Source organism: Astatotilapia calliptera, chromosome 10 (assembly GCF_964374335.1).
Source record: "Astatotilapia calliptera chromosome 10, fAstCal68.1, whole genome shotgun sequence".
Taxonomy (NCBI): Eukaryota; Metazoa; Chordata; class Actinopteri; order Cichliformes; family Cichlidae; genus Astatotilapia; species Astatotilapia calliptera.
In genome coordinates, this window is record NC_137431.1 from 2,766,063 (window position 1) to 2,791,720 (window position 25,658).

Here is a 25,658-nt window from a genome sequence, read left to right on the forward strand (position 1 = left end):
CTCACAGCGCTGGGCCATTGTCTCGTGGATCTCAAGAGGATCGAGCCAATATCGTGAGTCAGGAGGCTCACTGGGGGAAGTGGAATAAGGACACTCGACTTTCACCCAGGAGGATCAGGGGCTGAATGGGTGCAGAGCTGCTATTATGCCTGGGGAAAATATTCCCATGCTGCTGCTGAGTTGCAAAACTAAACCTTCGACCAAGGGCGCAGTGCAAAAGAAAAAAGTTTCATGTTAAAATAAAGCGCAGAATTAAATCACGCGTTCTTAATGTTTCAAGATGATGTAAAATAAGATGAGATCTCTTTGATTTTAGTACAAATGAAAAAGCTCAGTCATGTTTTTATTTTTTAAATCTGGTCCCTTTCATTTTGTCTGTTTGCTAAAATGACAGAAATATGCAAAGCGCTGTGATAAAAACGATAAAGGTTTAACTGATGAGGTGGCCCTATACACATCTGCCTGTTCACCAGTGTAATTGCTCTCACAACAGATAGCATTCCATATTCAAATTCAAACCAGGAGTCTGATTAACAGCATTCATGATGAATGCAATAAAGCCAAAAACTTGAAAGGGAACGTTCAAATGGAAACAGTGAACCGTATCGTTTAGTTTTCATTTTGCCTCTCATCACCAACCAAACACTGAACAGCGCAGGGCTCTGCTCTGACTGACTGTCGACGAATAACGAGAACGGGATGTCAAAGCCTCCTCGGAGGGGTGAAAATCATCCAATCTGACGTGGCGAGAGACCGTGACAGCTTCACATCAGTCAGGTGAAAATCCCATCACTCTGTGGTGTCCCCGCTGTGAAGGCCTGCCAGAGCTCACAGTGGGGCTCACCTCAGAAACGGCGACCTTTGTAAAGTCTGTGCCTCGCAGCACAAACCTGGGCCCACATCTTTCGTTTGCCATGTGTTTACAACCCTGGTCTGTAGTGGGCTTTGAAGACGGGGCCCTTTCATCAAGCGACAGATGGGATGCACTTTTTGAAACATGTCATGTGGTCCTCCAGGAGCGCTCGGACTGCGCTTCAACCACGATGAGCTATGTGTTCGCGAAGCCACCGCACGATCATTCCCGAAATAAATACCATCACTATGGATGCGGTGACCTGAGCTTGGGGCATAAAACTCGCCTACATTATGGGTTAACCATCCAAAGGAGGAGTGGATTCCAGTAATGCAGCTAATCAAACGCATTGCAGGCCTGCCATATCATCAGAACATCATAAATATCAGAGCTAAACGAGTCCAGTTGTGGCACGGAAAAGAGCAAACACGCTCAAATACTTCTTTTTCTCTGCAGTGAGCACAAAACACTGTCACCAAAGATGGAAATGAGAAGATCAGGACAATTAACGATTTCATCACAAATGCCTTTATCCTCTCCCGCTTCACGTTATCCGAGCTATACTTGAACACAGAGCCGCAACCTACAGCTGCGAATTACAATGTGTGTCTATAATCCATTAAAACGTCTCAGGGTCTGTTCTGTTATTTACCGTCTACAGAGCAGCTGCAGGATTTGTCTCCTGACATCACCGCTACAGTCTGACTCGTCCCTGCTCGGCCAGTTCGAGCCATCAATTAAAACGGAGCTCGAAAACGAACAAATGTGGATTCTGTTTTTCGGGGCTTGGGGGGGTTGAGTTCCCCCTTTAGAAAAAGAGACATTTTTCCCCGTGTCGAGGACAGCAGCGCCGCCTCGCACGGATCCTTAATCACTGCGTGTGTGACGCCATCTCAGTGTGTCTGCAGAGGTGCTGCTGAAGAGCAGCAAAAGGTGCTGAGGGCAGAGGGGATTGAAGTGAACCCTGTGGGTGGGGAGATGACTTCAGCAGCTTGGGACGCGCCGTCTCTCCGCCCGCACCCCTCCTGGTAAACAGAAAACCCAAGAGCGATAGAAGAATCACTAGGACAGGCACCAGCCTGGCTGCAGGCCTCCAAACAGCACAATAGATAAATTGTGCAGATACATCTGGTTCTTATGAATATACCCCTTTAGATTGTGGTTGATGGAGGCGTGAGAGCACCAGAGCATCCTTATAAATGATCAAAGCCAACTTCTTCAAGGAATACAAAAGAATTTGAAATTGCGAGCTGTGTGCCCGTTGCTCTGCGGAAACGGTTCAGGGCAAACACCAAGTCGCGCTTTGCGCAGGTTCAGGAAGCGAGCCGACCTGACACGGGTCACTTCAGAGACACAAATGAAGCTTGTGAGCATAGAATCATTATTCATGATCAGAGGATGTCTTCTACAACTTGCTGGTAAAGGAGCACACTCAAGTACAATCCTCCACATATTACTTACTGTCTCAAACAATATAGTTTTACAATGGCAAGTACAGATGAAGTGTTCTTGAAAAATAAAATCAATAAGCTGACATCTGAATAATTCAAACCAAAAGTTTTGCTCTTAGTACAAGAAGGATCTGAATTCTTGCCCCTGCTGCCAATTTTCCCTGAAAGGGAACCTTGAAATAAAATCCACTTAAGCCCTCTGTCTTTCCCCCCAGAGTGCAGTTAAATCCTTGCTGTGTATGGACATAATTACAGAGTGTCACGGATCTTACATCAGCGCAGAACCCTGACTTCCAGCAGGAAACCCGGTCCACGGGTCAATTAAGGCAATAGGATGTGCTCTTTATGCTCAAACGTACGGGCCACACCTGAGAGTAACAGCGTCCAGCTCCACATCCAGCATGTAAATAAATAAAGCGCAGCTTGTAGGAGGTGTACAGCTCACAGGGGAGTGTGGAGAGTTATTGCAAAACAGCATATATACGTGCTGCTGCAGCGAGGCCCTCAAACCCTGTGGCTGGTGGCCCACAGCAGAGGCAGAATCAGCAGCTGAGAGGGGACAGAGAGCCTCCTTACACACCGAGCTGGGCACCGACAATTGGGCCATTGTCAGGGAGACGTGCTGTTCCTGCTCATAGGAAGAATACATGACTATTTAAAAAAAATGTTAGATGATAGAAGCTTTTCATGTCAGCAAACGTGTTTCAATAAGTCACGAAACCTGGAAATGTAGCCACTTTGTCACAGAAACAATCAGACACAGAAGTCATTTAGTCAAATCAAAACACAAACTGAAAATCTGATCAGATCTGAAACAAGCTCTGGTGTTTGTCGGTATAGATTCTGTCAGTAAATAAGCAGGTTCCCAGGAAGACTTGGAATAACCCAGAGGAAATTAAAATATTGTGCAACGCCACTTTAAATTTAGTTTATAATGTGGAGCAACAATATTGCCATTGTTCCAACAGCCAGACAGAAAGTATTAACCTACTGCTCAAACAAAGTCTTAAATGCTAACAGCTACATAACCTTGTTTCTCCAATTTTCAGCGCGGCAGGGTTTTTTTTTTGAAATTTTTGCTTCTTCACCATGTTGGAATTAATAGCAAATAATTGACAAGAAAGTCAGACAATGCCCTGCAGCAGACCTACACAATGCATCTACACTGAAAGCATCACACATTAACCAAAGCGTAGTTGTAACAATGCAGGCAAAGAGCGCCGATTTGCATCACTAGCGGAAAGTAGCCGGCAGTCTCTTACATGCCGAGCGTTGCAGTGCTTTTACTCATAGCTGGAGGACAAACAGAAATTGTGTAACACACATTTACCTGCTGTCCACAGATAACTTAGTGGTTGTATGACCTTAATAACAAACCTCCCTTTAAACCCACATCCTTGTTGATCAGTAAGTGAATCATGCAAGTCACGCTCCACTGAATACAACAGTCTGACCAGCATTTAGCAATCATGGATGTATCATCAAGTAGCTTCAGGAAGAACGCATAGTTATTATAAAACCTGGCTCAGAAGAAAACATACACATTATAACCAACCCCACACATCCCAGCATTCATCAGTCACTTCATACCAGTCAAGTATTTCTGATGGCCCCATTGCGCCATCTTGTGTTAACACACTGATATGGCAACAGGCTTAAAGCAGTTCTTACCTCATGTACAAAGACAGGAAACCACAAGTCCAAGACCCAAAGCATCTTTTTGGAGCATTTTATTACTTTTTTGACAAATATATATGAAGGTTTTCCTATTAAGGAAACATTCTTTCAAAGATAAGTTTACAGCAAATTCATTCCTGCAAAGAGACAGGAAACAGATATGATGGAGCTAACCATTTCTATTTGTGCCCAGTAAAATGCAAGGGTGCAATTTAATCATTAGAATCAACTGATAACAGTGACACAAAAATCAGTATAGTCATTTCTGATAATGAAAAACAAACAAACCCAAAAAACAAGTATTTTTGAATGCCAATGGGACGTCTTTAAACATCCGTGTTATGATTTGGTGGGGTGAATTATTAGTTTTGCATCAAGGCACACAAGCATTGATAACTGTCAGTGGAGCATCATTTGTTTTCTTGATTTTTTTGCCAAGACACTGGTCCCACTTGGCAGTACAGCTGTACAAACTACAGAATAAAAACAAACCAAAAAAGCATAAGATAGGACATTGCATGATTATAACCAAAGGGAATCTCAAAGAATTCGGATCGATAAATGTACACAGCAATATTGAGTTCAGATCTTGGGACCTCCACCTGTGTCGAGTTCTTCAGTATGGTAGGGGGTGACATCGCACTGACTCTCACTGCTCAAATGTGCTAGCCGCTACAGAGGATGCAGCTCAGCGAGGGATCTCTTTTCCTGTTCACAAAACTCCTGTAAACTCCTCCTTCCCTGCCTGAAGTTGCTCTCCCTCCTTGAAAACGGTAAGATGACCTGAAGTCGGAGGAGAGTTTCAATGTTGCTGAAACTTCTAATGTGTGACGTCTTGAGTGTGTCGAGCACAGTAGTTGGAAGATAGCCTGCCAGAGGATCCAGCCATTTCTCCTTCCATGACTTCATCTCAGAGTGAAGGGAGGCCTGATCTGGCAGGTCCTCCTTGTACAGGCGGAACACAAGACCACTAAGAATGCTGGTTTCTACTTTGGACATTGCGTAAGGCACAATCTCCAGACACCTTAAGGTATCCAACACCTTTTCTGCAAAGAGGTCATCGATTTCTGCTATTGAATGCTCTACAATTTTCATGCTTAAAGATTCTTTGTAAAACTCGCTCAACGGCTCGAGGAGCGCTGAATGCAACATCGTAACGTGGAGTTTAGACGCCAGGGCAACAGCTTCCTCAAACCACACTTTGTGATGGCTGTCAAGATCACTCTTCAGTTTACTGAGGGATGCTTTGACATCAGGCAAGTTGTTCACGGCGAGCAACATATCTAAGGGTTTGCCCTGAAGCGACTGGCTTAGCTTTTTTGTAACAACCAAGACGTTCTTCTGCACCACCGTTGACAGAATGAACTCAAAGTTTCTGATTGTGTCAAAGAACTGAGATGCTTGTTGCTGGTTTGAAGTACTGCCCTCCACTTTCAGCTCATTCAAGCACAGCATGATTGCTTCTAGGATATCTACAATCACCTCGTGCATGTCGTGACTCTTCTCCCAGTTCTTCATGAGCCTGTCCCTCAACTCGTTGCCCTTTCCCTCATCGCGCCGGAACACTTGAATGATCACGTCTTCCAGCTTGTTCTGGCGTTTCGCGTCTTCTGTGAGCCAATGCAACAGCTTACCGATGAGAACCGCTCCATCGGCTGCCTCTTCGGCGGGACAAGACCTAGCGAGCCACACGTTGAGAGACAAAGCAGAGCTGACAGTTCTAATGGCATGCGGGTATTTCTTAGCTATCGCTAAACTTACAGCCCTCATCTGAGCTCCCACTTCACCAACACTCAGCGAGGCCTGACCTCTACAGTACTCCATGTTGAGCCCCCACTTCTCCGACAGGGCGTTTTCGATAGCATTCGCAAGGGTGGCTGGGTCTTCGCTAAAGGGGATAAAGGCCAGCGTTTCCTCACACTGGATGTCCTCTTTGTTCAAGTACCTGATGCACAACGGGACATAGAGCTCACCGTCAATTGCAACTGATTGCTCAGTTATAACTGTGAAGAACTGAGAGTCCCAGAGTTCCTTGAGGATTTCTTCACGTAGCTGGGGTTCGTAGAAGGACACGGCTGTTCTCGGTCCTGGAACCATCTCCGGTATCACGTCATCCTCGGCGGATTTCACCTCACCGTCTTTGGCTTTCTCTGCTACACTGGAGCCATCTGACTCTGTTGGGGCTGCTGGTTTTCTTTCAATGGCGGCTATTTAAAAGATAACAAATGTATTCAAATATTAATTAACACACACACACACAAATTTCTACTCTTGGTGTCTGTTAGAACTACTCTACCGATATTTTGTTGCCAATAAAGCACTTACCGCTGTCCAGCCTGTGTTTTTGCAGAAATTCCATTACCTGAAAATAAATGTACAACCATGTGAGTTGTTTGTTGTTTGCAGTTTGTTTGTTTGACTAATGCAGCTATGGCTGCATTAGTCGTTTGAGCTATAAAATAGCAGCTTTTTCCAAACTGGCAAAGAGTCTTGACTTGAACACTTGGTGGGATGAATTAATGGCAGAGCTAGTTAATCAAAATGAAGAGTGTATTAAAGTTACCTGGGACAGGCATGGGCTGCTCTCTGGATCAACCTCCACGCACTTCTCAATGACCTCTGGCAGCCTCGTTAGTGTTGTGCAGTGAGAGAGGAGCATCACATGATCTGTTTTGCTTCCTTTGCATACAGTGTTTCTCAACAGGTCCCTCATCGAATTCAGGGTGGTCTTCATCAGATCACACTCCATACTGACACTAGGCAGGACAGCTACTAGCCTAAGCAGTAAGGTAACAGTTGGATGGCTCTTGGACTCGGGGTGGACTAGCGTTTCAGCGATGGATGTTGGAAGAGCAACATCTTGGTAGTTCTCCCTCCACATGGCTGCCCAGGTGTTGAGCTCTTGTTCGGCAACTTCGGGCTCGGGTAGATCTGTAAGGTAGAGACTGAAAGGCTTGTATGTGGACTCGGACAATACAGGCTGTGGATTGCAAGAAGGCAGCAACGACAGGACTGACAGAGCCTTTAGGTGGCTGTCTGAGAAGCTGTACTTCATTTCATCAATTAGACTTTGCAGAAGAGGGATGCTGAGATTTTCTCTGTAATATATTTCCGGTGATTCATAGCTGTTGGCTTCCTCTGAGAAGCACACTTGCTCCGGAGCGACCCTGGTCGCCAGCTGGAATGCTTGCTCAAACCAAGTGGAGTGCATAGCGCTAACATTTTCTAACATTTTGTTGAGAATCTCTATGACGGAGGGGATTTTTTCCACTTCACAGAGAATATCAGCAGGGTTTCCACAGCGAAAAACAGTGCTACAGTTACGAAGAGGAGCGCACGCGTTCTTCAGTATTACAAGGGTGACGATGTAATCCATATTTCTCAGAGCAGTAGACAAAACTTGCGCATGCATTGATTTGGCACCTGTGGCAGTAGAGCTCACAGCGTCTAGGCAGCTAAGAACACCCTCTAATGTGTCAGCGAGTATGTCAAAGAAGTCCTCCCTCTTTTTCCACCTCGAACAACAGGTTTCTGGAATTTCCTCCAGGGCCTCCCTCGGCATATTTAAAAGCCCGTCGATAGCCTGTGCCAACTGTCTTTCCAAACTCGGAGACTCGTCAAAGAACAGCAGCAGGTCTTCTGTAACATCCAGCATTTTTGCAACCGATGAGCAAGGCACACTTCTCGCCAGCCAATGGGCAAGGCCACAAGACTCACTGGGTGTCACAACACAAAGCGGGTAGCTCCTGAGGAATTCCAAAGACATTTTCTTCAAGCTTTGATAACCTGGGCCCAGCTGCATGAATGCCTGCCCCCGGCACTGCGACATAGGCAAGCTCCAGTCTTCCGTGAGAATCTTTGCAAGGTTGTTCGCTTGTCTATCAACATGGCAGTTTTCATCGAACGGCAGAAAGCCCAGGAGCTCGACTTTTGGAGCCGACTCTCCAACGTACCTCACAAAAACAGGTAGATGGGTCTTGTCACCAATTTTAACAGCCTTGTCTGTGATGAGCGAGAAGAAAGGAGACTCCTGTATTTCTTTCAGTATGACGTCTCTGATTCCATTCATGAGGAGCTTCACCATTTCGTCACTGCCTATAGAAGATGTGTTTTTTCCCTCACATCCAAACCAGTGACACATCCTTAATTCCTGGACAAAAAGTTCTTGGTCTTCTTCTGAGAGCTCACAAAGAGTGCTATTCTTTTTCCCCAGTAGTGCAGCCAGCCGGAAAAGTGTTGCCAGACTCTGACGATTATCACCTTTGCTCCCATTCTCATCTGCCAGTTTCAGCTCGGGCTCCTCCATCTTGTCTGGAGATTGGGGGATTTGGAGCTCCTCAGCCTCCACCTTTATGTATTCAACTAATAAACGAGAAAAAAACAACAACACAGTGACTTTGACAAGTATTAGAAACATGGCAAAAAAAAAACCATAATGTCTCACAGCAACCGTACCTTCCATATTATTTTCAGTGTTCTTGTTGAAGCTCTTGGATTCCTTATCCTGTAAGAATACCGAGGTATATTATTCCAGTGTTCATTAAAGAAACCCAAAATAAAACAAACTCTATTAAAAAAACAGAAGCACATACCAGACAGATACCCTCCAAGGCTTGTGGCGTAACCTTCAAACACTGGGTCACCATGCGGTCCAAGTCTCTGCTGAAGTCCGTGCCCACCTGCAGCAGAGCCAAGCACGGCGACCTATCTTTGGGATTCGTATCCCTCAGGTACTCTTGGAACTTCTTGTGGCGCATTACAACGCCGCAGTCCTCCAGCGCTGTGCTGGGCAGCACCGACATAATCCTCAGCAGTGTGTTGATGTTCCCAAAGTACTGCATGAGCGGCAGGCGTAACGTGTGAAATATGGAGCTCGGGATGGTCACGGACGCCACTTTGGTCTTCCACGTCACTCTCCAACAGCACAGCTCGGTGAAGAAGTTGTCAGCGTCGGGCAGATCGCTGCTGTAGAGGGGCGGCTTTGATTTCAAGCTCTCAAACACGTAACTCACTGTGACCGAGCACGGGACCAGGGACAGGAAGTTCAGAGCTTCTTTGTGGTCTTCTGAGAAATGATCCTTCACAGTATTGATCAGGTTGTCTACCAGTGGCACGCTTAGGCCATCTTTATAATAACCGACCGGCTTTATCATGCTGTCCCGTGGTAAAGAGTTCTCAGGCACTTCAATCTGCACTCTCAGACTCTGTGCCATCGCACAGGCCTCGTCGAACCAGTTCTGGTGAAACACCTTCATGTTTGTTTTCACTCGGTTCAGAGTGGCCACAATACCGCTGATCTGACAAAGCTGGGATGCAGCAGTGAACTGGTCCTTCTGGATACCAGCACTCAGCTCTCTGGTAAAAGAGGACGCGTTCTTCAGCACCACCATGGCGATGATGAAATCAAACTCCATGACCTTGTGGAGAAGTGCTCCAGCTAGTTCCGATACAGACGCTTTCCATCTCTGTGGGTTGTTTTTGACTTTCTCCAGACATTCGACCAGAGGCTCCAGCATCTGCACAAACACCTCGTAAGAGTCGTGCTTCTCTTGCCAACAGGAACAGAACTTGCCCTGCAACTCCTGGACTTTTTCGTAGCTCTCTCTGAGACCAAAGTCTATCACGTGGTCGAGCTGCTTTTCTAGAGCAACGCTACTGCCAAAAAACATCAACACCTCTTCAAATGTATCCAGGGCTCTTTTAACAGCAGGCACTGGGATGGATTTTGACCACCACGTGTTGAAAGAATAGCAGGAGCAGTGTGTGCTTATAGCCAGAGGATACTTCTCTTGCACTTTGCAAGCAAAGGCTTTCAGCTTGTAGGAAACATCACCAGAGCCCAGGTACGCTTGACCTCTGCAATTTTTCAAATCGAGATGCCACTCCATGGTGACTATTCCCATAAGACGCTGTACCATGACATCGCATTCCAGATCCGCCTCGAGGAATCCCATCAGCTCTAAGCGCATGACATCGAAACTGTCCACAAACCGCAGAAAGAGCGGAAGATAGTCTCTCTCGCCCAGCTTCACAACGCGGTCAATAAACAAGGAAAAGAACGAGCTCCCCACCTCCATGATGATTCCCTCCCTGACAACGTTCTCGCACACACTGAGAACTTCTTTCATTTCAGACTTGGTCACGTACTCGACTTCTCCATCCTGAGGAGGACAGGCGTCACCGTGGAGCCTGCTTTGGCTGCTGTATGCAGAGGTCACTGCAGCCTGTAGCGCCGACTTCAGAGCTTCTCTGTCGGTTTCTGCACATTTCATCTCCACAAGCCTGTCTGGATCCATCTCCAGGTTTATGAGCTGCAGTTCTTCCTCAGTGTCCTTCTCTGCGTGGTTTCCAAAGGAAGTCACTGAAACAACAGGAACAATGTTTCTGATTTGATTTTGAAAATTTGAATTTGAAATATAAATGAATGTAATCGGAGTAAAGTTTTACACTTCAACCTCATTGAGTTAGTTTGGAGTTAGGGCTGTGCGATATGACCTAATTTTTTACATCCTGATATAAGACATTTATCGTCCCAACGACGATAAATAATCACAAAAATTTTAATTTTTTTTTTTTTACACTCGACTTGCATGAAGTGTTTTCAGCTGGGCGTCATGTACCTGGCGTCGAGCATACAAACTTATGTCTGAAAAAGCATAGTTTTAACAGCCATTTTCTTTGTGAGTCTTTATTACACGGCGTGCTGCGGGGAAAAAGCGTGCTCTAACGTTTGAGTCTGAGGTTATCTGGAGCACCTGACGGCTCTTTTTTTTGCTTCTCGTCCGTAAACTCTCTCCACACTCTTTCACGTGATTCCTGCATAGGTGGTTGAAGAGGTTTGCTGTGTTTGAGTCTGAGGTGGGGGCCGGCTTCCTGCATAATTTGCAGAGCACAGTTTTCTGGTCCGTGTCAGACTTTTCATAACCAACCCATGTCCGTGCTACAGAGGCAGCCCCTCGTTTAGGAATAAGGTCCTGGTTTGTTTTTACTGGTTTTTCCGTTTGTCATCATTTTAGTTTATTTTGAAAAGACTCAACAGGATCTTCAGCTTTATTGTGAAAGGTTTATGTGGAAAATAAACAAGGGGACGGCGGAGCCACACGCTGGGTTTATCGTCGTTGTTGCTAACGACAACACATAAAAACAGTCGCTTGTCCGTCCGTAGTGTGGTTATTTTAAATATAAGAGAAAGAGAGAACTTTAAGAAATTAATATAGCTGCTGCAGTGACCATCAAAACGATAAAATATTGCCATAAATAGTTTATTTTGTGACACCATGAAACAAACGATAGCGTGATATGAAACGATGTTTTTATATCGTCATCAGATACATATCATCATATCGAACAGGCCTATTTGGAGTCACCAAAGTTAAATAGCAAACAGTTGATTTAATGTGGTTAATTTGTTTTATTACATAATGAGATTACTCTATACTCTAAACCAGCAACCTTTCTTTGTGCTACGGACCAGTTTAATGTCGGTCAATATTTTCACGGACCGGCCTTTAAGGTGTCGCGGATAAATACAACAAAATAAAATGATACAACAAGACAAAAACGCTGGTATTTTGTAAATATAATAATAAATGCGAATTCAGTGTGTAATTGTGTAACTTTATTAGCAGCGCCCTCCTGAAATGCACCAACAACACTGAGAGTAACGTCCTCCTCTCTGCCCCTTAATGCTCTCTGGACGCTATGGTAACGTGTAAATATTTCTTAAATAAGACAACTACACCAGGGGAAAAGACCCAGGGAAAGCGAGTTAATGATAAAAACCCTGAAAACCATAAATTTCACACCTGAGCCACAACTCTCGCAGCCCGGTACCGGTCCGTGACCCGGTGGTTAGGGACCGCTTCTCTAAATGATGGTGTGCATATTTGGCTTACATTGTTGAGTCAGTGACTCGTGTACGTTGCAGTAGTTTCTTGGAGGAGGCCGAGCATGGAGCTGGTTCAAGTGCAGAGGCCAACCATGCTGACCGTATTTTGTTGTGAATAAAGTTCTGTTTAGTTGACTTCTGTTACAGGACCACTTACTTACTTACATTGTGCACAATGAGCACTTTTCCTATATACAGCTGCATTTAACTATATTCAATGGCTGATAAATAATGTGTGAACAACAAGCAGAAAATTATTTCATGATTTGCTTTTTCATAATCTCACCTTGTGGAGGCTTCTCTTTTGTATCATCATCCTGTAACACAAACAGGCACCAATGTGACGTCATGTCAGGATAAATAAACGATCACCACTGATTAAAGTCAGATATGAAATTTGCTCAGCTTATCAACTCACCATTTTCAGCATCAGTAGGATGTCTGGGTGCTTCTGGACATACGAATCCACCATTTGTTCAACACTGAAGTGCACGTCCTGGTTAACGTAGACGTACGCCATGCTGCACTGTCTTTGATCATCTGGCGTGGCTGTCAGGTACGAGTGGCAGCGCTCCAGCACCATGTGGTATTGACCATACACGTCTGCCTCCGCGTTTACGCAGGGAACAGTTCCCAAGACCCTCAGCAAGCTCTGCACGTTCGGGTAAAATCCGATATCTGGAATCTTGAGGGTAGCAAAGACCGTGGTTGGAAGAATCCTGCGCTTGCTCGCGTGCCTCCACTTCACTTCCCAGCAGCCGAGCTCTTCGTAGAACGTGTCGGGCCGCGCGAGGTTGTTCAAGTTGGCGTCTGCTACTTTATCCCTGCGGATGCTGAAATTATGGTCGGCCATGTAAGACGGCACCAACGAGAGCCATCTGAGAATCCTCACCATCTCTGTGCTGAACACTCTCTTCACCTCTGCGACGAGGTACTGCAAGATGGGCCGGCTCAGAGTTTCTCTGTAAAAGTCTTCCAGCGGCGTCTCGGTGGCGTCCCCTTGAGCCATCTCCGGTTTGGTGACCTCCACTCCCAGCTTCTTCGCTCGACCGACTGCGTCTGAAAACCATTTCCTGTGGAATATTGCAAGCTCTTGTTGGTATTTGCTTACCAACTTTAAGGCATTGGAAATTGTGTACTGCAAAGTACTGCTGATGCTAATTATTCCCCTGAGACTTGAGTTGAGTATGCTCACACAGCAGAGGGTGTTCTTCAGAACAACGAGTGTCATAATGAAATTGAAATTCTTCAAAATGGGCTTGAGCTTGGCCATCTGCTCAGCAGTGTCTTCATCTACCTTTGAAATGATCTCATTGATGCAGTTCAGGAATGGCTCAAGAATATCTAGCATGGTCTGGAAGCCATCAGTGCCGTATTCCCAGTTCCCACTAATAGCTGCCTTGATCCTGTCCACTTCCCCTTTTATGTGCCCGTATGTCATCTGGATCTTTCCCTCCAGTCGCTTGCACAGCTCTGGTGTTCTCCTGAGTAACGAGGCCACTTCCTCTACAGTGTCTGCAACCGTCTGGATGGAGGGCACGGGCATGCAGCGAATGATCCATATGTTGAAAGCGTACGGGTCGCTTGGCGACAGCACGACTTGTGGAAACTCCTGCAGAATTCGGCAAGTGAGATCTCGCATTTTCTGACACATGCTACCTGTAACGAGATAAGTGAGTCCTCTGCAGTGCTCCATTCTGAGCCCCCACTTGTTTCGCAGCTCAGACAGGAGCATGTAAAACAGATTCTCTCCATCCATGTCGCACGGCAAGAACCCGACGAGGTGCTTTTGTGGAAACCCAGCTACTGTGACGGACCTGATGAACACCGGGATCTGCTCCTTTCCTTCTATCTTGGTCACATCCTGAAGCAGAATGGAGAAGAACCTTGCCAGCCTGAGGCTGTTCTGGATCTCCTCTCGCATCAGACCTTCGCTGAACTGCAGGATCTCTTTCTTGTCGATCTTTTCCAAACAGACCTGACTGAGCGCCCGCTGACCCCTCGCGCCTCCGATCGGCTCGTCGGCATTGATGTTTGCACCGTTGATGCTGAATCCCGTCAATGCCAGGATTTCCTTAAAGTAGACTTTCAGAGTCTCTTTTGCTTTGGAGGTGGCTGCATCCTCTTGGGTTTGGTTTTCTTTTTGCAGTTCACTTGCTGCGCTGTTCTCTCCACATCCGCTCTCTTCTTTCGTCTCCTCCGTTACTTCTGCGGCTGTGTTTTCTTAAGCATGAGAAGACATACTGATTTCAAAAACACTTATTCAGTCCGTCAGCGTTTACAACACGAGCACATTCGTTAAAATACACGAAAAAAATGAATCGAAGCAGTTACTGTACCTTTTGTCTTTTTCACAGCAGTATCATCCTCTTCTGACTAGTTTGGTGAAATGGATAATTAAACATTTTTAGGATGTTAATGTTTGATTTAAAAAACATTCCAACAAGAGCAATTCAAAGACCTGGACAGACACTTACAGGATCTCTGGCTCGCTTCCTGCTGTAGGTCGACTGATTGTTCGCAGGCCTTGTGACGTCAAATATTGTTGGAACAGCATCTTCCTTTAACACACAACTGGATGAACTCTGACAAAACAAACATGCACACAAACAAAAATATGAAGCATCACACTGATGCATTTCTCTACTATCAAAATGTCAATACAGGGGATTATAACAAAGAAATCAAAATGATCTGACATTTGTAAACAAAGCAGATTTTTGCACTTATAGTTTGAGTGGTGTTGATAAAACTGAAGAATCTTTTATAGTTTTATTAAGTTGCATTATGCTGATTGCACAGATGTGCTTGCAAAAAAGCACTTGTGTTTGACATCAATAAGCTGCACAAACATGGGGATTTTTAATCTCCTGTTGTATGATATCAGGCTGCCCACGTGTACCTAATGAACTGGAATTCTCTACTAGCACCTACTCGCCCCACACCGAGTGTCACCTCAGTGTGGGTGGGGCTGAAAGCCCTGTGACATCATTTGCATACTACATCCTTACAATCCCTCTGGATTCTGTCGGTGGCACAAAAACCTCTGCTTGCTTGGAACCCCGGCTGTGTAGGTACTAAAACAGTACCCGGTACCAGGTTCTACCACCTAATGGAAAAGTCTAAAAACCGAGTAGGTGTTACTGCAAAAGAGCCTTTTGTTTAGTTCGTTGATCTTAACTGAGAGCAATGAGCAGCAGACCCGCTTCTCACCTGGTGAGAGATCATAGACGGCTCAAAGTGCTTTGCACAAAGTCTGTAAAGCTTATGCAGCTGTTCAGGAGGTTCTGAAGCCAAATCTGGACGAAGACAGTTCTCCAACCATTGGTTGCAGCTGCAAAACACAAGAGGACAAAGGTGTCAGTTGTTGGAGGCACAAACAAATACAGAGTAAAACGGACACCAGCGAAACACCGAGCAGAAACAAAAAACCCATAAAAGCCCCCAAACATCATTTGGGTTCTCAAAGCATTGAAATGTCTTAGGATGTACTTAATTATGCGCTGTATCCAAGCACGGCCGTCACCCACCCAACTCCCCTGATGAACTTCACTCACAGTGAGCATAATGAACAGTTTGTCACAGCGCCCAAACCCGCCTCTCTCTCACACACACACACACACACACACACACACACACACACACACACACACACACACACGTATTTGGAAAGCTCTCTTAAGGGGCACAATGAGGTTCATGATTTTATGCATTGTGGTTTAACTGAGGCCATTTCTGGAAGCAGTGGCACACACACACACACACACACACACACGTCGCATAGATTAATGAATTACTTAACGCAGGACAGCAGCTGCTGAAGAGCATTTGGAGTGTAGTGTTTGGGCGCTGTTCCCGTGCTATGCTCAGGCTCACCTAGCTGCTAGGTGATCACAAATAAACTGGGGTCCACCTTGTAGATGTGGCACAGTTCAGATCACCTGGCCTAAGCAGCTCCTGTTTACTTTCACTTCAACGCTGTTCACTGTGAAGCAGAACTATGACTGCACTGCTTGCGTTTTTATGAACACCGAAACTTACAGCCAATGCAGTTTTATTCTTTGGCACTACTGGAACAAATTAAATGAATTAAGTGTGAATGACTGCCATGGCTGATTCACATGCGCTCGTTTCCCTCTGACACAGCCTTATTATTATTCATCTCTACTAAATTGCTTTAGTAGTGCATTATTAGCTGTTTTGACATCAGATGGGCGCTTATTTACACTTAAGCCAAAGCTGAAGGCAAACTCCTTTAAATATGTCTTAGACCTCATGATCTGCTAGTAGGCAGTATTTCCTCTGGCATGGAGGACTTCCTGTCCACAGACACTGTACCTTGATTCAGTCAGCTAGCGTGCATCTGTCACTCAGCCACAGTCCTTATTAATTCTCGAATTTATTTGTAAGTCGGTCAACAGAGCCAGTTATGATTCACGACAACAAAAAGCTAAAAGGACGGACGAGATAACTATTAATTCACAGGGCGATCACGTGGACACTGCTTAAATATTGTAATATTTATACGCTACACAATGAGCTGCGATGGAAAATTACTATGGAAGTGCGCAGCTTTGTGAGCAACAACCAAAACACCACCAAAAGCATTATTAATTACAGGTGTTTTAATTGTGCTAAGCTAACGCGAGTCATTCTCATATTGCCGCACCGCTGGGATGGTAAGTGCTGTGCACTGATGGTGATTTAAATAGAGCACAAAAAAAAGTTTTTAACTAAGGCTTCTCAGCGTGTGTGAAATGACTGAACTTAAAGGAAATTCCCAAAAGGCCGTTTTTCACGTCGGTGTCCGTTTCTGAGGCTGAACGAGTGACCGGAGTGTTATTTCACACGGACTTTTCTTTCAGGAGTAACGTTAAGTCTGCGCCATTTTCCACCGAGTTGTGTCACTATTAGCCAACATGATGTTAGGCTAACGCCAGTGCTAACAGCCTGTAGCCAACACATTTATTCTGCATGCTCAGCGACTCGTTTCTCTAGCTGCATCTCAATGAAATAAGCATAAGTCTTACCGCTCCGGATCCAATGGAAAGCTAAAAAGTGGAGTGGTCTTTTCGGATCCCCGCTGCTGGTAATCACAGTTCGCTGCGGCGCAGCAGTCAGTCATTTTGGATTGCAATGAAGCTAGCAAGCAAGTTAGCTAGCTTAGCTGGCGGTTGCAAGCTGGCAAGCCTACTGTGAGCAAACCTGTAGGACAGTCTACAGAGTCATGCCTTGGGCAAAACCTGCAACCAACACAGTTGACTTTCACTGTTATTCTCGCTTATTGCCTCTTTGCCAGACTAAGAACCTACTAATTCCATGCTTTCAAAAGTTGATGCTGCGTGCTGAGCCAAAGTCGCCAAAAGCGTGTTATCCCATCAACCAGGAACTGAGTGCTGCAATAAAAATATTCACCAGCAGAGGGCAGAATACCATGACCAAAGAGCCTTATTGTCAAGATGACTTACTCCCTATTCTGATGTAGCCTGAAAATGCGCGCAGGAATTAAATAAAAGTAAGGTTTGTTTTGTTGGGATATACAAATAAACGAGGTTTAAATTCACAACTTTTGGCATGGCGTCGTTAAAATCCTCCGTATGCATCAGCTACTGGTACAGTTCAATAAAATGGCATTACACAAACATCAAGCACAGGTGTCGTACTTTTCTTGTTCTAACTGAACACTCTTTGAATTTGACTTGGCGCTTCCTTTTCTTTGAGCACATTTGATTGTTTCTTTCATTTCAGTGAAATACCTCCTGTCTGTGAAACGCCAGACAATTCATTAAATAAAATGTGGAAATAAATCATTTATGAATAGTTTTCCAAAATAAGAATGAATACAAATTTGACATATCTAATAATTTACATTTTTAATTACTCAATTGTTTCTGTGCTGCATCATGAATTAATTCTATCCTTCGACCTTAGCCATCAAAGTAATCAGCCTTTGAATTGGCCGGGACTTGTTTTTTTTCAGTCGGCGTTTGTCAGTTTAAAGTGCAGAGTTTGTCCTTGCATACTCGCTAGTTCCTCTTTGGCAAGTACACTCAAGAGTCCAGACTTCTGAGGACACAGCAGCAGGTTTGATGACTATGGCTCACCTTAAGTATACTTTACTGGCTTTTTACCCTTATAAGTAATATTTACAATGAACATAGCATGTAATTGACCTAATTGTCTTCTTTTAGGTTATATATACAATTCTACAGGCACTCCAGCAAGTTGTTTGGCTATAAAAGAGTCCATCCATCCATCCATCCGCTTACCCTTTTCAGGGTCGCGGGGGGTGCTGGAGCCTAACCCAGCTGTCATAGGGCGAGAGGCGGGGTACACCCTGGACAGGTCGCCAGTCTGTCGCAGGGCCAACACACAGGGACAGACAATCATTCACACATTCACACCTAGTGCCTATTTGGATTTTCCAATTAACCTATCCGCCCATAAAAGAGTCACTGATGTTAAATTATTATGGAGTGAACACTGGGTTTATTTAGAAGAAGGCGATAAAGAACTATGCCAAAATTCTTCTTCTGCTGTTTTAAATGTCCACAGTAAAAGGGGATATGTTCAAGCAAGAAATCACTCGTCTGAATAATTTTATGGCTTTATTTTTTTTAACAAAGAAAATGCATCCAAATTATGGAAACCTGTGTAAGAAAACAAAAACAAAACCTGAACAGCGTTCAGGGCTGCACTCAACGTTCACCAAGCAGCCACGCTGCAGCACAGGAGGCCGTTTTCCTGTAAAGGGAGGGCCGTCATCGGCAAAACAAGATGGTGAACTTGTCATTTTTTCTTCAGTTTCTGGAGCCAGCACAGCGACGCTTGTATGTGTTAGGAAGTATCTAACACCTGTCTCTGCTCCGCTGAGCGTGATTCCCGACTACGACTCCTGCTGCACCTCAAGGTATGTCTTCACGTAGGTATCAGCCAATGAATCCAGATCAAACCTAACATCATAGTTAATGTTCAAAAGAGCAAGGCTTTTGGACTTAAATCTGTCAGGCGTGCTCTCCATGTACATTGTGAAGCGCTTGTATGCCACGTTGCAGTTGTCCTCTAAAGCCAAGGCAGGCAGGACACCGATCAGTCTGAAGACCGCCAGCATGTTTGGGAAGAACTTGACGTCAGCCAGCTGCAGTGTTTCATGGAGACTGGAGGGAAAAGTCTCACCTTTCCCCTTTTTGTTCCATTTAACCCACCAACAGTGCAACTCTGCAGAAAGGGTTCCTGCATTTGGGATGTCATTATTAAATGCCTGCACATTCACCTCTTCGGGCTCTGTGGATTTGTGCTGCTCTATGACAGCAGGGATCAGCGACAGACACCTAAGAAGCTTCAGGTGGTCTTCACAGAAGAGTCGATTCATTTCTCGGATGGTGTGATTCACCACAGGAACAGACAGGTGTTCCTTGTAGTAACTCTCTGGCCGCATGGATCCACATTCTGCCTGATGCTTCCTCAAGAACGACCGAGGAAGCTTCGCTGAAATTTCCATGGTTGCAGCTATGGTAAGAGCCTCATCGTTCCAGAATTCGTGATACACGTCGATGTTGTCAGACACCTCTTTCAGAGAATGCAACACAGCTTTTAAACTGGCTGCAGCTAAATGGGTTTCTGTTGCGTTCCCTTGTATATTTTTCCCAAAGGCTTGGGTGAGCGTCATCACGTTTTTCAGAACAACCAACGCTATCACGAACTCAAAGTCGGTCAGTGCTTTTGAAATCTCTAAAGCGTTTTGTGAGACTTGATCACTCCATTTCATATCTTCATTGTCATGCACGCTGTCTATACAGAGTAGCAGTGCCTCCAGGATATCCACTGCCACTTCAAACGCATCATTTCTTCTGGTCCATCCGGTGCGACAGATCTCTTTCAGTTCGTTGGCTTTCTCCTCGTTGTCAGGGTAGAAAATCGAAATTGCGTTCTCGAGCTCCAGCTGCAGTAACGCTGACTGACCGAAAAAAGACTCAATCTTCTTAAAGGTAAACATGACAAGCTGAACCCCTGACTGAGCCATCCCACTGGCCAGCGACATGTTCAAGGACTGACTGGAGCTCAGTGTGAGCACAGCCCTCGGATGCATCTCCATTAGTTTGGCAGCCAATATTTTTATTTGATTAAAATGCGTCCCTGAGCAGGAGTGAGCTTGTCCTCTACACTTTTCCATATCTAACCCCCATTTGTCAGTCATTTCAGACAGCAGTTTCTCTGCAAGGATATCTCTATCTCCTTCGAAGTTCAAGAATCCGACAAACCTTTCCCTCTGAAAGTTAGACTCGTCCACGTAGCGAACAAAGACAGGGAGCTGCCATTCTCCCGAGATCTTCACTGGATCACCAGTGAGTAAAGAGAAAAAACTGCTTTGTTTAATTTCCTCCACAAGCTTACTGCGGACGAATTTCTCACACACCTCAATCAGCTGATTCAGCTGTTCGGTGGAGCAGCACTCCTTGTTGTCATTGTACCTCTTCTTTAGGACTTCATCTCCACACATGATGCGATTATCTAGCAATGCCTGAAAGCTGCTGGACCCAAGGCCTTGGTCCTTATTATTGGCAGGCCCCATAGGAGGAATGCTTTGCTCTCCCAGCAGGAGAAGGACTTCAAATAATGACTTCAGATACTCTTTGTATTCTTCTTCCTCTGATAACGTCGGGATGTCTTCCTTAGCTGTTGCTGCTTGAGACTTTTTCATTTCTGAAAAAGAAAAGGAAACGCTTGAAGGAAAACTCAACAACTCCTCTGTAACAAATGAGCCTGTGGGATGTTTATAGTGCCATTTTTCATTAATAAATATCTGTGTGTGTGTTGATGTTTCTACTTACTCTTCCTTCCCTTGCTTTCCATTTCATTGTCTTTGGTCTACCAAAAAAGATATAAAAAAAGAGTTAATATATACCACTTAAAATGCCACTGAGATACAATCATAATATACACATGTGGTCAGAAGTTTACAAACATGCATGATTGTTATGGTAATTTTAGGCCTTTAATAATTCTTTTAAAGTGTCCTTTTCCTAAGATGAATAACAGAGTACTTAACTGACTGCCCAGCTTGAGGAGCTTGTGCTAAATAAAAAGCAGTGCCTGTTATTCAGACACGTTTTTAGCTTTAGTGAAGATAACACCAAACAAAAAGAAGGAAACAAAACACTTGCAGCACAATTATATTACAGAAGTCTCCCAGCTTTAGTAGAGTAAGCTATTCACAGTAGAAACCCAGTGAACTAAAGGAAAGAGAGTGTGCATGTTGATGTGTTGATGATATTGCACTGTGGTGTGGCTAAACAGAGTACGATCAACAGCACAGTGATTCCTGACACACATGAGAATGTCTTCCTTCGTGGATAAAAGCAAGGCCCAAAGCCCAGAACTGAACCCTCCTGAATATTTGTGGACTATAGTAGTAAAAAACAGCTCCATGCCAGGAAGCCAACCAGTTCTGCCAAGAGTGATCAAATATTCTACCAGAACTATCCTAGATGCTTGTTAATGACTACCAAAGGCATGTGGTCAAGGTGAAACTTGCTATTTAATCAAATATGTCCAATTTCAAACCTGTGTGAATTAAAGAAAATTCAAAAGAAATTCAAAGTTCTGCACCAAATTCTTGTATTTTCGGAATTCATAACAGATGTATGCTGTAATGAGATGCTTTTTTTTTTTAATATGAAATAAAAAACTATACAGAAACATGAGATATCATGTTTCTGTATAGTTTTTTATTTCATATTTATATCCTGTTCATAGCTTGTACTCACTACAGCCTGTACATACTTATAGTTATAGAATATTCACAACATACTTCATACCGTGTACATTATAACATACCATAATAGACCCATTTCTGTAATATACTTACATATCTATATTATTGCTAATATATATTGTAATATGTCTATATCATGGCTAAAGCACTTCTGGATGGATGCAAACTGCATTTCGTTGCCCTGTACCTGTGACATGTGCAATGACAATAAAGTTGAATTCTATTCTATTCTATTACTACAAGATCCAGATGTTTAATTATGAAATAAGGTATGTGTCCTTTCTCAGCTGTCTTTGTAATGAATATTAAAATCTTTCCTCAATTTTAAAGACATAATGTTAAACATGAATAAAGTCTTCATTTGTGTAATGCTGGTATACATTTTTTGTGATATAAAAAAAGTCATTTTTCGACTTCATTGCTATAACACAGCCATGCGTTTACATTTCATACTGTGCAACCATGAGACAAGCGCAGACATGTCTGAGAGCTGCGTGTCAGCCTCTGTTGATCATTCACTACAAACAAAGCACATTACTTAAAAACACACCATCATATACAAATGACTCCACCGAGCACTGCTGGAGCACAAGAGAGTTACACTCCATAGGACAGGAAGACCAAAAGGCTCATGGAAACTACTGTTGCAGTTAAATGGTGGACATGCAGGGCTTTAAGCAGCTGGTTAAAAAGCTCAGCCCAAGATACAGCATCCTAATCCCAATATTTTCCAGTTTTATTGTGTTACAATATTGTTCAGGCTCCTGAAGAGTTAGACGTTTACTTTAGTTACTGTTTAAGTGTCACGCAGTTATTTTCTACTTAAAATGTGCAGCAAAAAAACTGCCTACGCTTACATTTGTCACTGGATATACTCCTGTGTCTTTATTATTGCACTATAACGGTGCTGTTGGGGCCGTGTGTCAGTAGACTCACATTACAAATTAGGCAGTCTGTCATAACTGACAGTAGTTCAGTGGAAAAGAAGGATGGAAATATCGTGGCTCAAGAGTTGGGAGTTCGCCTTGTAATCGGAAGGTTGCCGGTTCGAGCCCCGGCTCGGACAGTCTCGGTCGTTGTGTCCTTGGGCAAGACACTTCACCCGTTGCCTACTGGTGGTGGTCAGAGGGCCCGGTGGCGCCAGTGTCCGGCAGCCTCGCCTCTGTCAGTGCGCCCCAGGGTGGCTGTGGCTACAATGTAGCTGCCATCACCAGTGTGTGAATGTGTGTGTGAATGGGTGGCTGACTGGATATGTAAAGCGCTTTGGGGTCCTTAGGGACTAGTAAAGCGCTATATAAATACAGGCCATTTACCATATAATTTTGGAGCTGTATTGCTCACTCTTATTGCTCCATACAAGAACTGTTGACTATCTTTTGAACCACGTTGTGTTAAAAATACAGTAGTTATTCATTCTTTTTGGTTTGTATAACATGCAACGGCTACTATTATCTTCACCCCTTATATGCAAACACAAAATGCCTCTCTCACTTTGTGAGAGCACAGAATGACTGCTTTTCCTCTTCCTCTCTTTTTGTGCTGACACACACTAAATGTCACGTGCCCCATGTAACTGCATTTATCTCATTTTGCTTTTGGTAGGCATTTCTGTCACAAATATTCCTCTATTTATCCTCCCATCCACCAAGATGGTTTGCTCGTTTAGTTTTTGGTATGCTCTATATCAAATATATTTTCATGTATATTTATTCTTTTAACTTTGGTGCATTAAAGCCTGAGTATACTGCAAAACCAGAATAGATCATCAATAATTAAAAATGTCTGACTTTATCAGGGATTCGCATCCCTGATGGGAATCCCTGAACACTTCTGATTAATTTAACCCACCGTCGGTTTAGTGCGCTTCGCCTGTCCATTCTGAGGTTGGCTTGACATATCAAAAGCAGTTGGTATGGAATCATCCTTCAGCACTGTACTCTGAGCATCCTGTAACCAAAACACATACGATGACCTCGTTAATGAGGTAAAACCTGAACTACAACAAAAATAAACTGAAACCCCAATTTATTTTTTCAGATTTTATATAAGGACTGAAAACTCCATTGTTTCTTGTAATACGGACAATTTGGACCAATAGTACTTACACTGTCAATCAAAGACGTTTCAAAATGTTTCCCACAAACTCTGTAGTATCTGTACAGGTGCTCTGGTGATCTGTCAATCAGGTCTTGCCTCTGGCATTTTTCAGCCCACTTCTTGGACCTGAAACAAGGAACCAAACTGTGGACAAACTTCAACAGTACTGTATACTAATTAAACAGGATCCTTTATTGCACATTTGCAGATATTAAAATGATACAGAGACTGACTGAATATACAATGTTGAAAAACAGATTTTTATTGAATTTGGAAACAATTGCTAGGTTGGGTTAGAAGTATAGTGACTGTCTTACAAGAGATGCTTTTACAATGTTTTGAATATGAAAGCTATGAATGCACACAGAAGCTTCAGTGCATATAGATCACACAAGGCAATTTTCAAAAGCTTCCAGTAACAAATTCAACGTTATAGCTTTGTGTATTCTCGAGGAACGATGCAGGAGATCGGCAATTAGTTCTTTATTGTATACTAAGTGAACCAACATGCTCTACACAGGATACTGCACATGATACTTCTTTGTGAGACTATATGTCTCACAAACTATAGAAGCTGCTGGTAGAATTCAGACACTAATTAAAGTTTTACAAGGATTGGCCGGTGAGTTTGAACACCTAACTGCCATTGACTCGTTGATATTTACATTTTTAAAACTTTATTTCCTACCCTGCTTAAATCTTGTAACACTGCTTTTACCAAACTGTTATGACAAACCGTGATCTTCCAGATGTGCTTAGCAATATGCAAAAAAGCAAACCTACGAACATTTTTACTACCAAATGCTTTTGAATAAAAACGGTACTAAACAGTTAAATGCAAAGGTTGCAAAAAGCGTGCCATAGTTTCCTCTATAACAAAGTCTCACTTCTTGCTAGCTTGGGGTTACTGTTTGCGATGCTAACATCAGTTACCTTTCTGCATCATTCGGGAACCGGAAGAGGGGCTGAGGGTCAGATTTGCCACTGGGACAGTTCGGCACAGCGCAGTGATTTTGCATTCTATATATTTTACGAAAGAAACCCTTTTTATAAAAATCGTTTTATTTTCAGAGGGTAGCAAAAGAACTGCTAACGTCAATAGCGGAAGCTTAAAAGAGCTTCCGAGTTGTGCTTTCAAAATAAAATACTTTGGGCTAACTGGGTAATAATTCTATATAATTTTATAAAATACTTTTAGTATTTTTAAGAAAAAGATTTTTGTTCCTTATCAACTCAAAAACTACTGTACTTTACAGTTTTCAAGGCTTTTTTAAAACTACTCTATATTTCTAGCTTACGCACAAAAAAGGTTTATGAATTTAAATAGACCTAATGAAAATGCCTAGAACGCGACACATATAAGCAAACAAATAACAAATGCATGGATAAAATTATAAATTGCCGCCTCGGTATGCAATATATGCCATTATGTGCTCATACGACTTTATTCTGAAGGCTGTTATTGAGTAGCTTGACTTGGAAAATAACGTGCATCAAATGAGCGCGCGTTTCTTTTCTGTCCCATAATCCTCAGCGGTCTTTTCAAACTCTGAAAACATGCCGAGGCATAATCCCAAATGTATCTTGTGTTTGTGCTGAGGCGTGGGATCCGTAATATTAATATATCACACACAGTCATTGACTGTTATGCTTATTTTAAAAAGATAATTAGCTTTTATGTACTTGTGCAGAAAACAAAGTTAAAGGCTTGTGAAGACTGACATAAAAGCACCGCTTAATACAGTAGAGGCTTTCATAAGTCACACTCTCGTGTATTCGTTTGTTCCAACTCTATTTCCTGACAGCTGGTGTTTAACTGTCTCGACTTCTTTTTTTAAGGGCAACATTGGGTGTGTATCGGTCAGCACGGACCGGTATTACAGGAATTTTATTTGGGTTCAAACATTTAAACAGAAG

At 43.6% G+C, this 25,658-nt stretch overlaps 2 protein-coding genes across 2 annotated transcripts; both read right to left on the reverse strand.

Annotated features, from left to right (window-relative positions):
* Positions 1-4,019: 4,019 nt before the first annotated feature.
* LOC113030498 (uncharacterized) lies at positions 4,020-17,269 on the reverse strand. Its single transcript, XM_026182004.2, has 11 exons — positions 16,900-17,269; positions 15,083-15,203; positions 14,347-14,454; positions 14,209-14,245; positions 12,288-14,092; positions 12,156-12,186; positions 8,574-10,342; positions 8,437-8,485; positions 6,545-8,343; positions 6,307-6,343; positions 4,020-6,188 (listed from the first exon to the last, which is right to left on the reverse strand). Exons 1-11 carry the CDS (start codon positions 16,992-16,994, stop codon positions 4,654-4,656), a joined length of 7,386 nt encoding a protein of 2,461 aa, XP_026037789.1. The 5' UTR covers positions 16,995-17,269; the 3' UTR covers positions 4,020-4,653.
* A 1,195-nt stretch (positions 17,270-18,464) lies between these two features.
* On the reverse strand, positions 18,465-24,860 carry thap12a (THAP domain containing 12a). The gene is made up of 5 exons (XM_026181758.2): positions 24,675-24,860; positions 23,750-23,867; positions 23,493-23,591; positions 20,701-20,737; positions 18,465-20,572 (listed from the first exon to the last, which is right to left on the reverse strand). The coding sequence occupies exons 1-5, from the start codon at positions 24,758-24,760 to the stop codon at positions 18,756-18,758; spliced, it is 2,157 nt and encodes a 718-aa protein (XP_026037543.1). The 5' UTR covers positions 24,761-24,860; the 3' UTR covers positions 18,465-18,755.
* Positions 24,861-25,658: the final 798 nt, after the last annotated feature.

What these genes read in the sequence shown, in the direction of transcription:
- LOC113030498 (XM_026182004.2), bottom strand. Translation starts at nt 16,994, where the DNA reads ATGACTGACTGCTGCGCCGCAGCGAACTGTGATTACCAGCAGCGGGGA. An exon ending in TGCTGTGAAAAAGACAAAAG is followed by an intron (nt 14,093 to 14,208) that starts GTACAGTAACTG and finishes CTCATGCTTAAG; the next exon opens with AAAACACAGCCGCAGAAGTA. An exon ending in CCTTGGAGGGTATCTGTCTG is followed by an intron (nt 8,486 to 8,573) that starts GTATGTGCTTCT and finishes GTATTCTTACAG; the next exon opens with GATAAGGAATCCAAGAGCTT.
- thap12a (XM_026181758.2), bottom strand. Translation starts at nt 24,760, where the DNA reads ATGCAAAATCACTGCGCTGTGCCGAACTGTCCCAGTGGCAAATCTGAC. An exon ending in AAACGTCTTTGATTGACAGT is followed by an intron (nt 23,592 to 23,749) that starts GTAAGTACTATT and finishes TTTTGGTTACAG; the next exon opens with GATGCTCAGAGTACAGTGCT. An exon ending in CGAAGCGCACTAAACCGACG is followed by an intron (nt 20,738 to 23,492) that starts GTGGGTTAAATT and finishes CTTTTTTGGTAG; the next exon opens with ACCAAAGACAATGAAATGGA.